This window comes from Littorina saxatilis, linkage group LG17 (assembly GCF_037325665.1).
Source record: "Littorina saxatilis isolate snail1 linkage group LG17, US_GU_Lsax_2.0, whole genome shotgun sequence".
NCBI classification, from domain to species: domain Eukaryota; kingdom Metazoa; phylum Mollusca; class Gastropoda; order Littorinimorpha; family Littorinidae; genus Littorina; species Littorina saxatilis.
In genome coordinates, this window is record NC_090261.1 from 67,065,168 (window position 1) to 67,085,966 (window position 20,799).

General features: G+C 38.6%; 2 protein-coding genes across 2 annotated transcripts in view; one reads left to right on the forward strand and one right to left on the reverse strand.

Moving 5' to 3' along the window:
- Positions 1–17,460, reverse strand: part of LOC138952269 (anti-sigma-I factor RsgI6-like) — a 31,781-nt gene extending 14,321 nt beyond the window's left edge. The window contains exons 1-2 of the mRNA XM_070323899.1: positions 17,304–17,460; positions 15,660–15,758 (exon numbers count right to left, since the gene is read on the reverse strand). Coding sequence (XP_070180000.1) covers positions 15,660–15,758; positions 17,304–17,427 — 223 coding nt within the window. The 5' untranslated portion in view covers positions 17,428–17,460. The remainder of the gene's footprint in view (positions 1–15,659; positions 15,759–17,303) is intronic.
- LOC138952270 (tryptophan--tRNA ligase, cytoplasmic-like) overlaps positions 1–20,799 on the forward strand; it is a 306,357-nt gene that overhangs the window by 188,142 nt on the left and 97,416 nt on the right. The window lies entirely within an intron of this gene.

The window sequence follows — 20,799 nt, forward strand, 5'->3', positions numbered from 1 at the left end:
AGACCCTAAATATTAACGCAAAATAGGCTTCTGGACTAAACTTTTACTAAAATGAAACATGCGACAAAATCAGAAAAATACAGCATAAATCCATACAAAAAAAATACAGTAAAGTAAGGTTGTTTTGAACCAATGCCGGGTCTGTCGGAATCAGTAACCCAGAACGTACATTCTCCCTTTCTCTTATACAACATTCTTAAGCTCAATACGCTCTCTCATTTACAAACTTTACTTCATATGTTCTTTCACTGTTAGAATTATATCTGATACATGCAATGTGACTGTCTAAACGAATAGTTAACTCTTTACAAGTGATTCTATTTTTACTTTTTCTTCCCGTCCTATTTGAATCCCCTTTTTTAAAAACTGCTTTTTCAGATCTTCTATATCGAGTGGCTTGTTATATTCAGCTCGTGTTTTTGTTTGAATACTTGCTTTCTTACTTTTGTAGTCATCAAAGTCTGTTTGTATCTGTTTGAATTCTTCGTCAGAAACTTTTGAATCTTCAAGTGCTTTACTGATAGACAGTTTTAGGCTAGACAATTTTGATGATGCAAGAGTGGAAATGGATTCGTGTTTTTCAAGCTTTTTCACAATTTTTTTCATTATAGCTGATGCTATAAATGATAAACCACCAACTGCTGCTGCGACACCACCTAGGATTAGAGAAACTGGAGTCCCTACTCCGGTAGCTAACAGAATTGTTCCCGTTACACCTGCAGCTGATGCAAGGATAGTAGAACCAGTGCTGGCATTAGAAAGGCTGTTGTAAGTTGTTGAGTACTTACGTCTAGCGCGAGAATATTTTTCTAATTCATCTTCTAGTTGTTTTTGTATATTACTAATGTGTGCCAGTCTGAATTGTTGACTTTCTGCTGCACTTTCATCAATATTAGGATAAAGCTTCACACTGCTAGTCATCTTTTTAATGCAAAATATAAAATATTTATCTTAATTCTCACTGGCCAGTGTTTCTGCTAAGCTTTGAAGCTGTTCATTGCTTAACACCTTATCTGTATAGTAGAAAGCAATCAAATCAAGATAAGTAAGATTAATACTTCTTATTTCTGTTAAATTATTTATATCTGCGTTAACAACAACATTTTGGTTTGACGTCTGTTTCTTTATTGTGTTAGAATCCTTTTGAACAGCAATAAATACTCTGACTTCTTCAACATTTAATGGTCTCCAGTTGAGATTTATTCCTCTCATTAGAACAGTGTTTGTGGTTTCTTCCCTTTTCCTGACAACTATATCAAATATCATAGTTGCATTCTGCCCTATTGGAAGCTTGGGTATAAAATCGACAATGGTGTCAGCGTCCTTTTCAACACTTTGTTTTCTGTGAATGAGATAGTTGTTCTTATGGAAAGGTTTAACTGCAACTTCTCCCCTGCTGTTAAACGCAGGAACAAGGCTAACAATTAGTGGTTTAGCATTGATTGACTTACGGAATGTGTCGTCTTTTCCAACAAGAGTGTATGGACTCACAAATTCAAACTTCATTTCCCAGTCAATCTTTTTCATAACAGGACTAAGTACCCATTTTTTATTCTGATGTTTCCACATGTAGAATGTGTCATCGACAATTGGATCAGGTACATTAACATCACGGATTTGACCTAGTTTGAGGAATCTTGGTTTCTTTTCATCGTCGATTTCCTTTCTCTTGTAATGACCAGTGTCTGTAAACTCGAATGCATACACTGCACCGACTTCAGCATTGCTCTCAAAGTCGATAGCGTCTGCTAAATCTTTCAACTCTATAGTTGAACATGCAACAGGATAAGCTATTGTAGGTCCACTCGACATTTTAATACTCAATATTTTATGGAACTATTTCCAATGTAATGTTAAACAAACAATCAACTGGTTGTCCACTTTGATTTTTCAGATCAATGTGTAGGAATTCATGACACCCTTCCTCCAAGTCCTTGAACTGAAGTGTCTTAAATGTTGGCACGTGCATTTTACAAAAAGAGGCATCACTCGGTGGAAGAATCCTAAGCAGATCAGAACGCTGATCATTAAACAGATTATAGGATGTGTTAAGCTCTCTCATGTGAACAAACAGTACACTGTTAACATCCATGTCAATGGGACGTGTTCCCTTGTATATTTTTGTAATTCCAAGCATATCAAGGAGTTTGGTTGGAAACTCAACGTTTACTTCTCTAGTTTTGGGCATAGTAAGAGTAGCAATGAGACTTGCATGATTTAAACTCGCTGTAATACCTACTGGAGCAAACAATTCTTTCTCTAAAGTGCAGAAGTCATAGTAACCATCTTCTACAGAATGTGTTTTACCATTAATTCTAACCCAGTTGTTAGCCTTTTTTTTACTGATATTATACCAAGTAACCTTGTACATAATTTCATGCAGTGCAACTTTCATTCCTCCATTTTGATTGTTGATAGGGTTTGCAAGTTTAACTGGCACACTAGTCTTCACATTTGTTAGTGTGATAAACATTTTTTATTCAACAACAAAAATGATTCAGTATAAATTCAACAAAGACATTAAATACAAAACTGGACCATATTACAATCCAAAGACTATTTCTTTCCATGAGTTGGACTTTGCTGTAACAGAAACAGAATCCATTCGCGTTAAAGTGCCTGACCCATTCCATTCTTACCTAAATCCCCCAATCAAAAATGATAGTGTTCCAAAGATGTGGAACTCTCACCCAATTCAGTTCTATCAGAATCAGTTAAACTTTGCAATATTCTGTGCAACCACAGGATGTGGAGTGTCCTATGCAGACCACATGAATAATTCAAACTTACTGACAAAGTGTGTGTACACATTTCACGTTTACTATCAGTGCAGGAGAATCTTGTCTGAACTTCAGGCACCAATGCCGCATGAAAAGAGCTGGAACCCATTCAACAATAGGATAAACATGAAAGTGTATGAGCGTCTCTGCAATGAATTCAATATAGATTTTAAGACCGACTTTAGGCAAAAGCAAGACAAAAACCATGGCATGGGAACACTATATTTATGGGGTGTCCACAGGAGGTATAATTTTGATTACTGGCCAGGTCATACATCTTTTTCTTCAAATGTGCAGGTACAGTTAGGATCAATAGAACAACAGCACCACAATGCATGGACTACTTTTATATTAGACACCGGCAAAGGTTTCACTGGATCAGGTGTTGAAAGGATCAATGAATCTATCCGAACATATGCGTGGTGCTTGCTAGGCTCGCAGGCACAGACACGATCAAACATAATGAGAACAAGCACAGGGTTTGGTGCACAGAAACAGTTGTTATCAAATTTAGAAGATGTCATAAACTCTGCAGTTGATCTGCCTTCCAGCATCAAAAGGTATCAAGACTCTCTCCGTTATGCAAGATCAAAAGTTGACTTTGCTGTTGGTAACGGCCTTTACATGTTACCTTCTGATCTCCAGCTGCAGATTGGAACAATAACAAATTATAACAATGAAATCATTATTGCTAGTGACACCCAGCCGCTTGGAAAGGGTGAAGAACTGAATTCAGAAATCAGAACGATGTTACAGCCATATCACAATGAACAGAAACAAAGCGTGACAAGTGAAGATCACGCTGCAGGTGAAGATCATTCTGTCACTAGTGATGATCAAGCTGTTAGTATTAGTGATGATCATGAATCGCAGAAGACTGCTCTAGTAATTGGTGGAGTGGGTGTAGGCTTACTTTTGCTTTATTCTCGTTAGCAGAACACCTGCAATTAAAACTATTAGAGTCCAGAGATGTTCAGCCATGAAACCAACAACTTTACCTGCAAAAGATAACAGCCAGCTAACAATTGAACCAATGATTCCTGGAAGTGCATCCAAAGCTTTTGCTGCTAGTTTCTTTAATAGTTCTGCAATGTGTTTGAGTTGTTTCTTTACCCATCCCGGATCAGATGGAGGTGAAGGTGGAGGTGGAGGTGGAGGTGTGACAGTGCCACCTGTGAGTGTTAACACTAATGTGCTTATTGCAAATCCTAACGCAGTTAATATACTAGCTATTGTGATTCCCTGCTCTCTGAAAAGCGTTCTAATTCTTTCAGCAAGAGTTGTGTCTTCGTAAAGGATTCTTTGAATTGTATTTTTTATTCTGCTGACCTGTGTTCTCAGTTGTTCTCTATTGTTACTTAGAACTTCTAACCTTATGGCTTTCTCCTCCTGCAAATCTTTTAAACGCTTAGAAATTCTGTTTTTTACTTCTTGTTCTAGGTTCAAATCATCAGCATCAGCAAGTTTTTGTTTCTCTTTGTTTATATCTTCATCCAGCTGACCTAGTTTTGACAGATTATTTGCTATTTCACCTCTGATGGTTTGTAGTGATTGATTAAGGGCTTCTATTTCTCTCATAGGTAATAGTTCATGTGGAGTCTTCAGTGAAGTTTCCTCAGAAAAAGAAGTCTCTATCTCTTGTATAAGTTGATCAGCCTCATCTGCAAGTTTATTAAGATCTTGCAATGGAACAGATTCTATTTGAGTAGCAGTTGGTAGTCCTAGTTCTGCTTGTTGAAGTAAGGAAACAACATGGGAAGGTGATGACCGTGTGCTAGGCACAATATCTAATTGCCTAAGTCGATTAGCAGTAAGTTTTTGTTTTAGTGAAACTTTTGATAGAAACTTAGCAGGATTAGATTTATATGTAAGTTGGACTTTTTCTCCTTTATCGCTAGTTGTATATAAATGATTTGCTTCCATTTTGAACTGGTTTGGATCTAAAACATCAGGTTCTTCTCCTAAACTTTTGTAGAAATCTCTAACTTTACCTTCCAGAAGTTCATGTCGTGCCACCTCATAATGCAGTGAATGATGGTAGGGAACCAAAGGGATTGCTTCGCTCATGTCGTCCGCTGGCTCAAATAAATCTTCAAATCCACCTTCTGCCATTTGTAACTTATTTTTTATTTTGAAAATAAAAAAAGATGGCACAATCGTTCGGTTCTGTTCTTGATCCTTACAGAAGGCTGAAAGAACCTCTCGGGGTAAAAGGAATAAGGCAAACAGTTATAGTCACAAATAATCCTTCTACTATTGATCAGAATGAAATACTTACTGTTAGGTTTCCTAATCTAGGTAAGAACGATGTTATTGTACCAGGCACTGTAAGACTATCATTCAAATTAGAATTAGAATCTGGCTCAGATGCAAATAGGACTTTGGCTTATAATGTAGGAAGAGCAATTGTGAGGAAGATTACTGTCAAACTGGAAGGGCGGGAAGTGATGTCATTGAATAATGCAGATGTATTTTTAGTTTATGCAGATAATTGGTTAACTGACAATGAAAAGAAAAACAGAGTGTTTCAAGGGATTCAGTCAGACAATGGGATAAAAGTTAGAATAGGAGCAGGAGATAAAGCTGACAACAAAAAAGATAACGCTGTCAATGTTGCTTTTGGAAACAAATTTTGTATTCCACTTGACTTTGAACTCATAAATTCACATCCTCCCTTCTATCAAGGAGCATTGCGTGACAGGCTGTCATACGACCTGACTTTCAATAGTTATGATCGTGTTATGCTTTCACAAGACCCGGAAGCAAAGTATAAGGTGTCTGGAATTTCTTTAGAGTTTGATGTTGTAAACCATCCTGAACTGGCTAGACTTATAGAAAATCAGTACAGTTCTAAGCTGCCTATCTATTATGAAAGAGTGTTGAATCACAGTACACTTTCAAAAAGCCAGGCTGATCCAATCTGGAACATTAACTTGAATACACCAGCTAGGTCAATGAAGGGAATACTTATGTTGTTTGAGGAACCAAAAGATTCATATGAAAGGCAAATAGAAAAGTTTTACAATCCACTAATCAATAGAGTATATTGCACAATTGAAGGGCAGCCAAACCAAATATTTGCATCTGGCATGCTGCCATACCAACACTATGATGAAGCAAGAAAGTACTTTACTGGAGGAAGATTGAAAGACCCAACATCTGATCTTGTGGCTAAAGATCTACATTTACACGGTGTTGGCGTAGAAGATTTCTTGACAAATAAATATGCGTTATGGCTGGATCTCAGAACAACTGACGACAACAAACTGCATGGAAGTGGAAGGCGAATTGAAAACGGATCAGAAGGAATCACAATACAAATTGAAAAGGAAGTAGGGAGTAGTAGTAAATCAGTTAAGATCTACGTGTTTGTTGTGTCAGATGCGCAGTTAAACATCTCTGAAAGCAGATTACAGGATATTGTTTATTGAACGTGTTAAAATGAAGTATCTAGATTTTCTTCCAAAAGATCCACACTGTTCTTTGATTTGTGGGGCAACAGGTTGCGGCAAAACAAGATATGTTTTGGATTTATTACAGACTGTTTACATAAATCACTTTGAACACATAGTCATATTCTGTCCAACCATAAAGCATAACAGAACATACAAGGAGAGAAAATTCATATGGTCTGATCAAAATATATTTATTGTAAATCCTTCTGATCGTCTAAATGTTTGCTTGGAGCATTATTTCGATCTTTTTCAGAACACGCCAACACTGTTTATTATTGATGACTGTGCAGCAGAACGTGACATTGTTAGAAAGAAAAGTGCACTAGCAAAGCTTGCATTCAGTGGACGACATGCATTAATATCAGTTTGGATATTAACACAAAAATACAATGCAGTTCTGAAAGACTTTAGAGAGCAACTCAAAACAATAACATTGTTCTATTCAAAGGACCGTGACAGTTTTGAAGAGTGCCTTCGAGAAAATGATGTCATTGAAAACAAACAGGAGAGAGAAAGAATAAAGAATAATCTGAAATCTTCTAAGCACTCGAAACTGGTTTTAAAAACTGATCAACCAGTTCAGTATGTATGTTTGTAGAAATCCTTGCTAAGTTCTTGTCAAGTTCTTACTCAAGTTCTTGTCAAGTTCTTACTCAAGTTCTTGTCAAGTTCTTACTAAGTTCTTGTCAAGTTCTTACTCAAGTTCTTACCCAAGTTCTTACTAAGTTCTTGTCAAGTTCCTACCTAAGTTCTTACTCAAGTTCCTACCTAAGTTCTTGTTAAGTTCCTACCTAAGTTCTTACTCAAGTTTAATTACTAGATTTTAATTTTATTCTGCATCAAAATAAAATGAACTGTGATGAATTGCTGATGCAGACTGCTACAGATATTGAAATCTGTGACAGTAGGACTATACCTGATAAAAAAGAAAGATTGTATTCACTTGCTGTTTGTGGAAAAACAAAACACTACCTTGGGCAGCAGTTAACTGTGGAAGAAGTACAACATCTTTCCTCAGAAGATATAGAAAAGTATCATGGACGGTATGAATCAGTGCTTGGTTCTAAGATGGTTAGAAGTATTGGACAGACTGTTATAGGTTTGTACACAAAGATTTTTGGACATTTTACACCTCTCGACTCGGAGGAAGACTTAACACATGATCTAACTCATGACCCTGTTGTTTCCAAGTCCCTCGAATCTCTTGCCTGTGGCCTGTATTATCGATTTGGTGCTTTATTAGTACCATTTGTTGCTGGATTAATTACTTTCAAACACATTAATTTTCAGAATAAAAAAGATGACGGATCAGTTGAAGCAGACAGTGGAGCAGACGAAAATACCAGAAGTGAACACAGTGACAAAGAAACCTGGTAGAGTAGAAGCAGGAAAAAAACTAGCCGAATGGAACAGACAAAAAAAGTTAAATCAAAAGGCAAAGCAGAACATTATGTCTGAAGTTGAGCAGACATTAAACATTCCTGAAGTGACTAAGGTCACACAAACTGATCAAGAATTAAAATCTTCATTTCTATCATACAGAAAAGTAGCTGTAGCAGCTGTTGTTGGAGGAGGTGGATACTTGCTTTACAAACTTTGGCAAGGCAAATATAAAGTGTCAGAAAGACCAAAATCAGAAACACCAAAACCAGAAACACCAAAACCAACAAACAAAGCAGTACAAACAATAACAAAGCCCACAGTAGTACCTGCAGTGGATTCATTTCATATGGAATAATTTTAATATTTTAATTTTGATAACATAAAAATGAGTTCTGAAAAGACAATAGTTAATCTAGTTTATCACGCTGCAGTGATTGGAGGCTTGAGTGTAGGTTACACAATGCTGGGTAAAAGTCTCCTCAGAATGAAACCAGCCGACTTGGGAAAGTTAGACTTCGAAGACGGTGCTAAACTAATTGGTGTTGTGACAGCTTCCTTTGCAACAAAAGACTTCCTGGTGAAGCAAGGAATTATTCCAGAAAATATAAACATGTAAGACAATAAAATGGCTAGCTTGGTTATGATGGTGGGAGGTGCGATTGTAAATGCGCTTGCATTTTCTGGCAGCAACTATTTGTTTTCTAAACTGCAAAATGGTGAAGAGAGGGAAAGGCACAACAAAGCCATGGAACAACTGGCGAAAGCACAGGATGAATACGAGAAGAAACGAATTGCGCAGTTAGACTTTATGAATGATAAACTCAGGCAGCAAGGACATGCAAACAAAACCTTTGACAATGTTGATGCAGCCATTCAAGAATACTATCTTGTAACTGGAAAGAAAATGAAGACAAGTGCTCCTCCAAAACTGGGTGACTTTTATCAGCCTTCAGAAGAGCAGAAGGTGGGCGAGATTGTTTTCATTGTTATTGGTATGGCTGTTGTTTACTTTATTGCGCGTGCTGTCAAATCTTAATATTCTGTCATTTAAAAAACCATGAGTGATGCTTTGTTATCTAAAATATATTATTCCCCAAAAGGATACTGGAAAGGAAGAACTGCTATTGACAAGCTCAGTGACGCAGCAGGTGTTTCTCAAGATACAGCAAAGAAATGGTTGTCAAAGCAGGCAGTTTGGCAGATCTATTTACCTGCACCAAGAAAAATTACACGACCACACTTTGTTAACATTAAACCGAATGACACTCATCAAATAGACCTGCTGTATTTACCGCATGACACAGTCAGAAGGAAGAAATATAAGTATGCACTGACTGTAGTTGATGTTGCAACAAGATACAAAGATGCTGAACCGTTGACAGAGAAAAGTGCTATAGCTACAGCTGTTGCCCTGCAAGAAATTTACAGACGTGGACCACTAAAGTATCCCAGAATGATTCAGTGCGATGATGGTAAGGAGTTTAAAGGAGCTGTCAACCAGCTTCTGTTAAAACATCATGTTACAGTGAAGAGAGGTATTCCAGGAAACCACAGGTCACAGGCTATTGTTGAGAGCTTTAACAAACAGTTGGCAGAAAAACTGTTTTCATATCAGTACCATCAGGAATTTTTGGACACAGAAAGTAAATTGCGTAACACTGAATGGGTCAAAAGATTACCATCAGTACTTAGAGCAATGAATCTGGAGGTATTTAAAGCTACAGGGTTAAGACCAGTTGATGCAATCAAACAGAAAACAATACCTGTTGCTCCAAAGTCAACAACACCAGTGGCATTACTACCTTTCAATCAGAAAGTCAGATATTTATATGCACCCGGTGAAGCTGAGGGTGACAGCAGGAAGCGTGCAACGGATCCAATCTGGAGTATTGACATTCATGAAATCAAGAGAGTAGTAGAGACAAATCCACCTATATATTACTTGAGAGAACCAGCACCGCAAAGAGCCTTTGTAAAAGAGGAATTACAATTAGTTCCACGTGGTACAAATGTTAAATGATTTTTTATTTCAGATTTTATAGTGTTAACAAAAATGGAAGCTCTGAGAAAGAATTCTAAGCAACTTCATTTTTTTAATTTATATTTTTATTTTGAGTTATAAAATCAAACTCACAGCGATGGAAGACTCTGTATTAGAATCTTTATCGACAGTATTTGACACCGTTGAATTACAAGTAACGGATCCTCAAAATGTGCAGTCCAGTGTGCAAGACGCCATTGAACAAATTCCAAACAATTTGTTGATTGAACCTCCAGTAAAAGTGCAGATAGTCAGTTTAATAAAATACAAAACAGTCAGTGATGAGGTGCTAGAAGTTCATGTTTCAACCAGACAACTAGCACTTAATTCTATGGCAGAATTGAATGGAAACTGGGCAGATGAAATGATGAAACGGTTTGAGCAAGCTGCAGAGGATGCAAAGATGAAAGGATCCGGATGGTCAGAAGGTGAAATTATAAAAATAGAATTGAAGCTAAGTAAATTTGCCCCCATCAGAGGTAGAAGTTACATACCTTTACCTCCTGCTCTTGTCAAAAAACGTGCTGTGCTGAACATAAAGAATGATGATGACAAATGTTTTATGTGGTGTGTTCTGGCAAGACTGTACAGTGTAAAGAAAAATGCAGAAAGAGTGTCTAACTATCATGCATACAGAAATAAACTAAACTTTACTGGTATTGAATTTCCTGTCAGCATTACAAGCATTGACAAATTTGAACAGCAAAACAAACCCATCACCGTAAATGTTTACACGTGGGATGAGGAAGATGAACTGAAACCAGTCAGAATATCAAAGAACTCACCAACGATTGGTGATTGTGATACTAACCATGTTGACATGTTACTAATGACTGATGGTGTAAAATATCATTACACTTTGATTCGTACAATGAGTAGACTGATGGCGAGCACAAGCAATCACAATAGTAAACAAGACTTTTGTAGGCGATGTCTCTTGCGTATTCCATCAATTCATGCAGCACTTATACACAAGCAACATTGTAAGAGCGTTGATGATGCGGTTGTGAAGTTAACAACACCGCCGCCAGACAGCAAAGTGTATTTTAAGAATGTATGCAAACTACAGAAAAGTCCTTATGTTGTTTATGCTGACTTTGAATCTATCATTGTGCCATATGAAGGACCTTTACCAAAAGACCTACCTAAAACAGTAACTCTAAGTAATCATCAAGTCTGTTCATATGCATTTATTGTTGTTAGTTCAGATGGTAAACATTCTAAACCGCAATTGTACAGAGGACCTAATGCAGCAAAGAACTTCTTACAGCAAATGAACCAAGTGCGAAATGACTGCTCCAAACAACTGAATCTTTCAGACATTGTTATGAAACCGGAAGACCAAGAACAGTTTAACTCTACCACACAGTGTTGGATATGCGAACAAAGTCTAACACCAAACACAGACAATCCAATAGTAAGAGATCATGATCATGTAAGTGGGCAGTTCCGAGGAGCAGCACACAGCAAATGTAATCTACAATTAAAGTTTGATCCTAAGACTTGGAAGCTTCCAATCTTCTTCCATAACTTGCGCGGTTATGATTCACATCTGATCATGCAGGCAGTAACTGATGAATACAAAGCAAGATGCATTGCGCAGTCTTCAGAAAAGTACATGGCCTTTACTCTGAATAGTTTACACTTCTACGATTCTGCTCAACATCTGATGGGAACACTTGAGTCTTTATCTTCATCACTAACTGCTTTCCCAATCACATGTAAGTACTTTGACAGTGACTTAGTTAGAAAGGGAGTCTATCCATATGAATACATGGATTCGTGGGAGAGGTTTGATGAAGATGAGTTACCACCAAAGGATGCTTACTTCTCACGGCTGAAGGGTAAAGGTATAAGTGACGAAGACTATGAACACGCTAAGACTGCATGGAATAAATTAGGATGTAATACAATGGGTGATTATCATGATCAATATTTGTTGGCTGATGTTTGTTTACTTGCAGATATATTTGAGAATTACAGAAGAACATGTATGAAGCACTACAATCTAGATCCTTCACATTACATATCTGCACCAGGCATGAGCTGGGATGCATTTCTTAGATTTACAGGAGTAAAGATTGACTTGCTATCAGATCTACCTACACTTCAGATGATTGAAAATGGACTACGTGGAGGAATCAGTATGGCTTCACACAATTACTGCAAAGCCAACAACAAATACTTGGACGACTTTGATCCTATGAAACCTTCTAATTACATCATGTATCTAGATGCAAACAATTTGTATGGTTGGGCAATGTGTCAGACGCTTCCACTTCGGAACTTTAAGATCTATTCAGGGCCATTTTCACAATGTGTTGTGCTGACAATATTAAAAGCAGGCCCAGACAGTCGAAAGGGATGGATACTAGAAGTTGACTTAGACTATCCACTATCACTTCATGATCTACATAATGATTATCCTTTAGCGGCTGAGAGGTTAAAAGTAAACCCAAGAGAACCTCCAAAGCTGGTGCCCAATCTGTTTCACAAAAAGAAGTATGTGTGTCACTACAGACTGTTACAGTTTTACATTAGACATGGATTAATTTTGAAGGCTGTTCATCGTATAATTTTATTTGATCAAGAACAGTTTATGAAACCTTACATCATGAAAAACACAGAACTGAGAACCAAAGCCGCTGATGCATCAGAGAAAGACTTTTTTAAACTGATGAACAACAGTTGCTTTGGTAAGACAATGGAAAACCCACACAAGAGAAAGGATGTTAGACTTGTTACAAGAGAAAATGAGGCCATCAAGCTGACATCCAAACCACAGTATCAAGACTTTAAATACTTTCATGAACAGCTGTATGGTATCTTAATGAAAAAACTTGTAGTCAAGCTTGACAAACCAGTATTCATAGGCTTTACTGTGCTAGAGTTGTCAAAACTGTTGATGCTTGAGTTTTTGTATGATTATTTGAAACCAAGATATCCCAAATCGAGAGTACTTTACACAGACACAGATTCATTCTTACTTGACATTCCAGCGGATGACATTTACAAAGATCTAGAAGCTGAAAGTCCTGCAGTAAAAGGAAAAGATTCTTTTTATGACACTTGCGACTACCCTAAAGAATCACCATTGCACTCAAATGTTAACAAGAAGGTTATTGGAAAGATGAAAGATGAAATGAATGGGAAGATAATTAAGGAGTATGTTGGATTGCGTGCAAAGATGTACAGTGTTGCAAGTGAGAAAGGGGTGGTTAAAAAAGCAAAGGGTGTAAGCAAACAGGTTGTAAAGTCGAGCATATCGCATGATAACTACAAGGAAGCACTGTTTCAGAAGCGAGTGTTTCACCATGACAACCCTAAGATCAGTTCCGCGCTTCATCAGATCAACACAACTATTGTAAACAAGAAATCTTTAGATGCTAATGACACAAAGCGCGTTTATTCATCACCAGAATATTCTTATGCAATTGGACACTGGAGAACAAACGCGACTCCAAATAGTCTGAGTGTGTAATAAGAATTTTTGTCAATCGGGAAAACCCGCTATGACAGCTTTGTTTTGACTGCAGCGGGGAAAAGGACGTTGCTTGTGAAAGGGGAGTGTTTGTGAAAGGGGAGAAGGCTTTGTTGAGTTTCAAAGCAGCCACCAAGTACACTTATCAAAAGCTTGAATAAAATAAACAAGTCAATTGAATAAGTTAACACTCGGCGGCCGCCCGAAGGCAGCCTTTGAAGCGAAGCGAAGCGAAGCGAAGCAGGGTGTTGACCTATTTTGGCGCAACTGCCAGTTGCGTGACCTGATTGCAGTGTTAGCTCTAACTCTTTTTTCCTACTCTTGTGATTGCTGTTGATGTATATTTGGAACCATTGACGTCACTTTCTCAGCCCAATAAAGCCTGATATCCTCATTCTTTTCAAACATGGTTTTGAGTTCTTTTCTCATGTTGAAGACTTCATAAAAAGACATCCCAACTGTGCTGAATTTGGCTCTGTATGGAAATAGTAAACGGGCAATCTCCCTCAATCTCCGTGCATACGTAGAAGAAATTTTAACGTTTCTTTCCAACCAGCCATCCCAGGTCTCATTATGAATGCCTTGTTCTGCTTCATAAAACTTAAATGCGATTTCTAGAACCATTCCATATTGCAAATTGAAGCCCATTGAAGTTGCCTCCTGTCTTTGTATGTGTCTATATCCCTCAACTAACTTTTCAATGGCACTTGCTGATGATGTGATATCTTCCGGATTAAAAAAGAACACTTCCTTCCTAACTTTCATGCTTACATCAACAATTTTTGACTTTAAATATTCGTGGAGTTCATTGAACGTCATTGTTGTTTTGGTTTTCTTTGGTTTTCCTCCATACAAATCTGAAAGTTTCCGTTTTGGGCGTGAAGGAAATTTAGGTAGTTTTCCACTCTGAGATGGCCCTTCATTTTTCATTTGCGATAATACTTCAACAAAATTGTTGAGGTAACTGAGGTGCTCTTCAATAGTTAAAAACTGCTCAGAATTCCATTCACTCAATGATTCCGGTATATCCATAGTTGGTGAATGTAAAATTAAAGTTGATGACTGTGTTGAAAAATCTAATAGATTTTGATGAGCAACTTGTGATTCAAGAATTTCTCTCTCTAATTCTTCAGAAATGCTATCTTGAGACATAAATATTTAGCAAATATAGTGACAGTAAAAACACTTCTCTCACAGAAAACACAACTGCACGGCAGGCGAGTCCGGAATGAAATGGCAAAATCACCAGGCTATGTTACTATCAACACCAAGTGTTGGGCGGACGTGACGTAACTGTTGCTATCACATGATTTAATCTTGTCTTGCCATTGGAGGAATATAGAAGACAGGCTTGCTGTTTGTTTTTACCAGATCAATACGGTAGTTATGGCTTGCCGACGAAGGGCAGATTGGATCAATACGCACGCTGGCTGCAACTAGTTAATATTTCAATGGAAACTAAATTTAGCGTTGCACAGAGAGAAAGGGGGAATGTACGTTCTGGGTTACTGATTCCGACAGACCCGGCATTGGTTCAAAACAACCTTACTTTACTGTATTTTTTTTGTATGGATTTATGCTGTATTTTTCTGATTTTGTCGCATGTTTCATTTTAGTAAAAGTTTAGTCCAGAAGCCTATTTTGCGTTAATATTTAGGGTCTGTCGGAATCGGTGAGCCAGAACGTACATTCTCCCTTTCTCTCTCTTTCAAAGAAAGCTCAGAAAATAAAACGACTGTCTCTGGGTTGTACACGAACAGTTTGCTTCAAAAAAGTGTAGTTAATGAAAACATTTAATTATTGTTATTAGTTCTTGGTTCCAAAATGTATTTTTTTTCTGGCGGCGTATTGCCTACACAATCGTTAAAAATCTTGCTGCCGGAATTGTAGATTCAAACATATTCCCTTGCCCTCCCGACTGAGGGGAACCTCTTATTGGTGCTATGACCGTTATCCCCATAGAACTCATCACTGCGTTTTAACATTGAAAGACGGCAACATCTTACATGGTACATATCGAAACAAAAAGAAAACACAACAAAAACCAGTTTTGGTAAATTCTTCATCAAATTTTCGTCAGTCTGTTGCTGCCTTCTACAGGATCGCCATGATATATACTGTTCAAAAAAAGAAACGCATAGTTGCTACTTGCCAAATTTGTTTTATTTTTCGAAAAAATTAACAGAAAATCCAATATTTAGATTATTTGTTTGAAATTTGGTATGGACACAGTTGAATGCACACACAGTTCATTTGCATCTTCAAATCAATCAGTCAATCAATACGATTGGGTGCCGAGGCTGTCAAGTCAGTAGGGGGTGTGACTGCCTTGAGCAGCAACAACTGCCCGGCACCTTCTGGGCATGGACTGGATCAGATGCCGGATATCTTGCTGTGGGATGGTGTCCCACTCCTCCTGAAGTGCCTGCAATAGATCGCGGTGATTTGTCTTTTCGTGCGTTCTTGGTCTTGTGATCATTAAATATCGTGGAAAACGAAAACAAAACTACATAAGTTACGTTTGGTGGGTGCAGTGTAGACTCCAAAGAGGTGAACGTAACCATCTGACGCCTTGACGTTGTAGTGAGTGACCAGCGCTTCGTACTGATGACTGCCGTCTGAAACAAACAAACAAACAAACAATTAAACAAGCAATTGTTGTTCATTTTTCATTTAAACTGAGCTTACTTTATAATCCTGTTGCTGGAAAATTCGGGTCGCTTCCTCCGAGTTGAAAGCTAGCAGAAACAAGAGTGGCGCTACCCAGGTGTGTGCTAAGGATTCATGGTGGGCGTTTTTGTGTTTTAATAACCATCCAAACTCTGATATGGATTACATGATCATAAGACCAAGAACGCACGAAAAGACATGGATTACATTACAAGACCAAGAACGCACGAAAAGACATGGCTTACATTACAAGACCAAGAACGCACGAAAAGACATGGCTTACATTACAAGACCAAGAACGCACGAAAGACATGGCTTACATTACAAGACCAAGAACGCACGAAAAGACACGGATTACATGATTTTTTCGTGCGTACTTGTCTTTGTGCTTGAGTGTACAAAGGGGAACAAGGCACTAGCAGGTATGCACAAAAGATGACCTAAGAGAAAGATGTCCACCCTTTATCCACCAGGCACAGCCGGAATTCCAACCCCGAAACCTCTACACGGAGAGCCGACGTCATAACCACAAGGCTACGCGCCCGTCGTTTGTATTTGAATCGGCAAGAACAAAAAAAACCACATTAAATAGGCACTTACACGACAGAACAGTTGTCAAGCATTCTTTAAACGTTTATCTTCTTCATCTATCCCCAATACCAGCACGTTTTTAAAGATGTTATAATTATCAAAGGATAATCAAATAAAAACTGAAACTACAAGGAGACGAATATCATAACATGAGGATGAAACTTTCGTGTTCATTTTAGTGTTTCTCCTTCTCTCACGTGGCATGAGGTTGGTTCCGTAACTCTCACTTTAAGCAAGATATTAATAAGGCGAAGTCGATGTCGCGAAGTCGATGTCGCGAAGTCTCCTTCACGAAGCTCGCTGCACGAAATTTCGGGACTAACATTTCGGATAAAACAACTTCGCGACATTAGAAGATTGTGAGTACTGTATAAGTCGAGACGAGGTAAAGTTTGTTCATGGAACGTTTGATAATTTGAAAAAAAAAAAAAAAAAAAAAAAAATATATACATCATAAATGATACCACCACCATCATTACCCACCCCCACCCCCCGCCTCTCTCTCTCTCTCTCTCTCTCTCTCTCTCTCTCTCTCTCTCTCTCTCTCTCTCTCTCTCTCTCTCTCTCTCTCTCTCTCTCCCTCTTTCTCTCGTCTGTCTGTTATGTCTTAATGTTGTATATATATTTATACTTGCCATTTATGATACATGTTGAAGGATGAATGATGATACATTGTAGACGGATGCATGTTACTGATTAAAAGCCCCACAATGATGTGCTTGGCAAATACAAAACAAAAAAAAAAAAAAAAAAAAAAAAACTTCGCGCGCGATGTTCACTTCGGGCTGAATTAAGGTATGTCTTTACTGTTGTCTGTGGTGGAGGCCTTAGTTCCCTTTGCTTTTCGATCTGTGCGAAAGACGTTATGCGGTACGGAGACAAACCCAAGACACGGCACTGACCTGTGAAGGTGATGTCCACCATGATGTCGACGCTCTGGTCAGGGTGGTCAGCGAACACCTTCATCCAGGCGCTGACCCGGTACGAGTGACCTGGGACAAACTGGATGTTCTGTGACGGTCCCATCCATGACGCTGTTCTGTTGGAAAGACAACAATAATACGCTGCTATTCACGTGTGACCAGGGACAAACTGGATGTTCTGTGACGGTCCCATCCATGACGCTGTTCTGTTGGAAAGACAACAATAATACGCTGCTATTCACGTGTGACCAGGGACAAACTGGATGTTCTGTGACGGTCCCATCCATGACGCTGTTCTGTTGGAAAGACAACAATAATACGCTGCTATTCACGTGTGACCAGGGACAAACTGGATGTTCTGTGACGGTCCCATCCATGACGCTGTTCTGTTGGAAAGACAACAATAATACGCTGCTATTCTCGTGTGACCAGGGACAAACTGGATGTTCTGTGACGGTCCCATCCATGACGCTGTTCTGTTGGAAAGACAACAATAATACGCTGCTATTCACGTGTGACCAGGGACAAACTGGATGTTCTGTGACGGCCCCATCCATGAAGCTGACCTGTTGAAAAGAGAACAATAAAACCATCACGATCGTAATGACAATGCAAATATCATGTTTTGAATTACAAATAAAAATAAAATTTGGTAAAGGCTCAAGTCAAATTTTATAGACTTGAAGTAATATCATTTGGGCATAAGTCAAGAAAGTGAGGACTGAAATCTTCAAGTAAAAGCTTTCGGAGGCTTGAATTAAACAACAAACGAATCATTTGACAACCGAACGATACTTTAAAGAAACAGAAAAAAAACTCTCAGATTTGTATTGCTGAGTTTCGAACGTTACCAGCAAACAGCGTACAACACTGACCTGCTTGGGAATTTGTTTTACAAGTAGTTCTTTCAGTACACTGACCTGCTTGGGAATTTGTTTTACAAGTAGTTCTATCAGTACACTGACCTGCTTGGGAATATGTTTTACAAGTAGTTCTTTCAGTACACTGACCTGCTTGGGAATTTGCTTTACAAGTAGTTCTATCAGTACACTGACCTGCTTGGGAATTTGCTTTACAAGTAGTTCTATCAGTACACTGACCTGCTTGGGAATTTGTTTTACAAGTAGTTCTATCAGTACACTGACCTTCCTGACGCCTTAAAGGCGTGAGAGCCGCCGTGTTTGTACGTGGTCACTTCACACTGCATGCCCGCCCCCCAGCAGATCCAGTGGTCCAGGGATTCGAACCCTCCGTTCTGCAGCAGCTCACCACTGGTCAGCATAACCAGACAGGCCACTGACCACAACCTTACAGTTGACGTCATATTTCGTAAGCTGTCCTGTTCGCTATTTTCTTTGTGTTTATATGTTTGAGTCCGAATAGCGGATAAACGGCTGGCGGGAATTAATGTCACACAATTGTCTTTTTATTGTGCAGTATTAATATTTGTTAGTGCAGTAGTTCTTTTACCACAAGTAGATAAGAACATAAAAGAATGAGGGAAACATTGACAGAGAGAGAGAGAGAGATAAATAGAAAAGGGGGGAAGGAGAGAGAGAGAGAGAGAGAGAGAACTTTGAACTTTTTGAACTTTATTACAGGAAAGATAGCATTAGGTCCGTAGGACCTTTCTTACAGCTAGTCCTGATCTAAGCAAAATGGTTATAATCGAAATGGGAATACATAGGAACAAACTTTTTATGATAAAACGCAGACACACGCAATAATAGTAATATAAGAATAAGATCATTATTTACAGACATGTGATATACAGATATCACAATACGGGCAATACAACCATACATTATCAGAACACACACCAAGTTGACGCAAGACACACACATGCACATTTCAGAAGGATAGAAGGCAGACATACGTTTGAGCAACCAGGCACATCACATTAAAGTGATGTTTGAATGTATTTTTGCAGATGTGTTTTGAATGTTTTAAGGTTACTGATCGATTTTAAGCATGTAGGTAGGGAGTTCCAGACATAGGCTCCCGAGTATGAAAGACTAGTTTTAAATATGTCAATACGTGGCTTCGGGCAGGCCAGATTATGCTTGAAGGTGGAATACCGAGAAGGAGTTGATTGAAACAAGTGAGTTAGATATTCGGGTGCTTGGTCACGTAGGATCTTGTGCATGAAAACTGATTTATTAAATAAAAGCTGTTGTTTAAGTTGAGGTATATTGAGGGCTGTCAGTTTTGCGTCAGTAGTTAGTGATGGGTCAGGCAGAATGAGTTTAGCTGACCTTCGATGACGAGAATTTATAGTTTTGAATAATGCATCACTACCGCCATCCCAAATGACAGAGGCATAATCAATGTGAGGTTTGATGTGGGCGTTGTAGAACATTTTTCGGGCGTCTAAAGTTATGACTGACTGAAGTTTTGAAAGTAGGAATAAATTTCTTGAAACGCGTTTACACAGATGTTCAATGTGGGAATGCCACCTAAGCTTATCATCGATAATCACGCCTAGCTGTTTGTGTTCGCTAACCTTTTCTATTGAGTTTCCGTTGATGGTGAGATCTAGTGAGAGGGGGAACAACTGATGCTTCTGGCGTGTTGTAATTACCATTGATTTAGATTTCAGAGGGTTTAGGACCATGTTGTTTTCAGAGCACCATTGTGAGATGTCTCTAAGGGTGTGCTGAAGAGATTGTTGAATATTGTCAAGGCGTCTATTTTGTGTCCGTAGTGTTGTGTCATCAGCGAGCATGTGGCATTCTACTGAGTTGTCAGAGAAGTGAAGTGGAAGGTCATTAACGTAAATGCAGAAAAGAATAGGACCTAAGACAGAGCCCTGGGGTACTCCATATAACACGGACTCCTCTCTTGAGTACGCACCATGTACATAGACTTGTTGCGATCGGTTTTCAAGAAAAGACTGAAAGAAAGACAGAGAGTCAGATCCGTTGAGATATAGTGATAATTTGTTGAGGAGAATTTTATGATCAACGAGGTCAAAGGCCTTAGAAAAATCTAAGTATACGACCCCAGAGAGCTCGGAGGAATTTATGGCTGACAGACATTTGTCTGTCAAAAGCGAGAGCGCAGTAGAACATGAGTGGTTACTGCGGAAACCAGACTGCAAGGGGTGGAAAAGGGCCAAACGGTCCATGTATTTTGTGAGATTAATGTGAATATGTCTTTCAAGAAGCTTTGATAGTACTGAGAGTAAGGAAATAGGGCGGTAGTTGCTAACATCAGAAGTGTTTTTGGATTTGGGGAGAGGAATAACTTTAGCTTTCTTTAGTGCTTGCGGAAAGGTATGGCGCTGTATGCAGAGATTGAAGATATATGTGAGAGAGTCAACTGTGTAAGGAAGGGAGAGTTTTAATAAGTGGTTGCTGATTTCATCAGGTCCTGAAGATTGTTTGTTCTGAAGTTGTGAAATCAGTCGTCCTAATTCGTTCACTGCAATGGGTGGGATTTGAAAGGGTGCTTTATTCGCCGTCTTTTGTTTGCA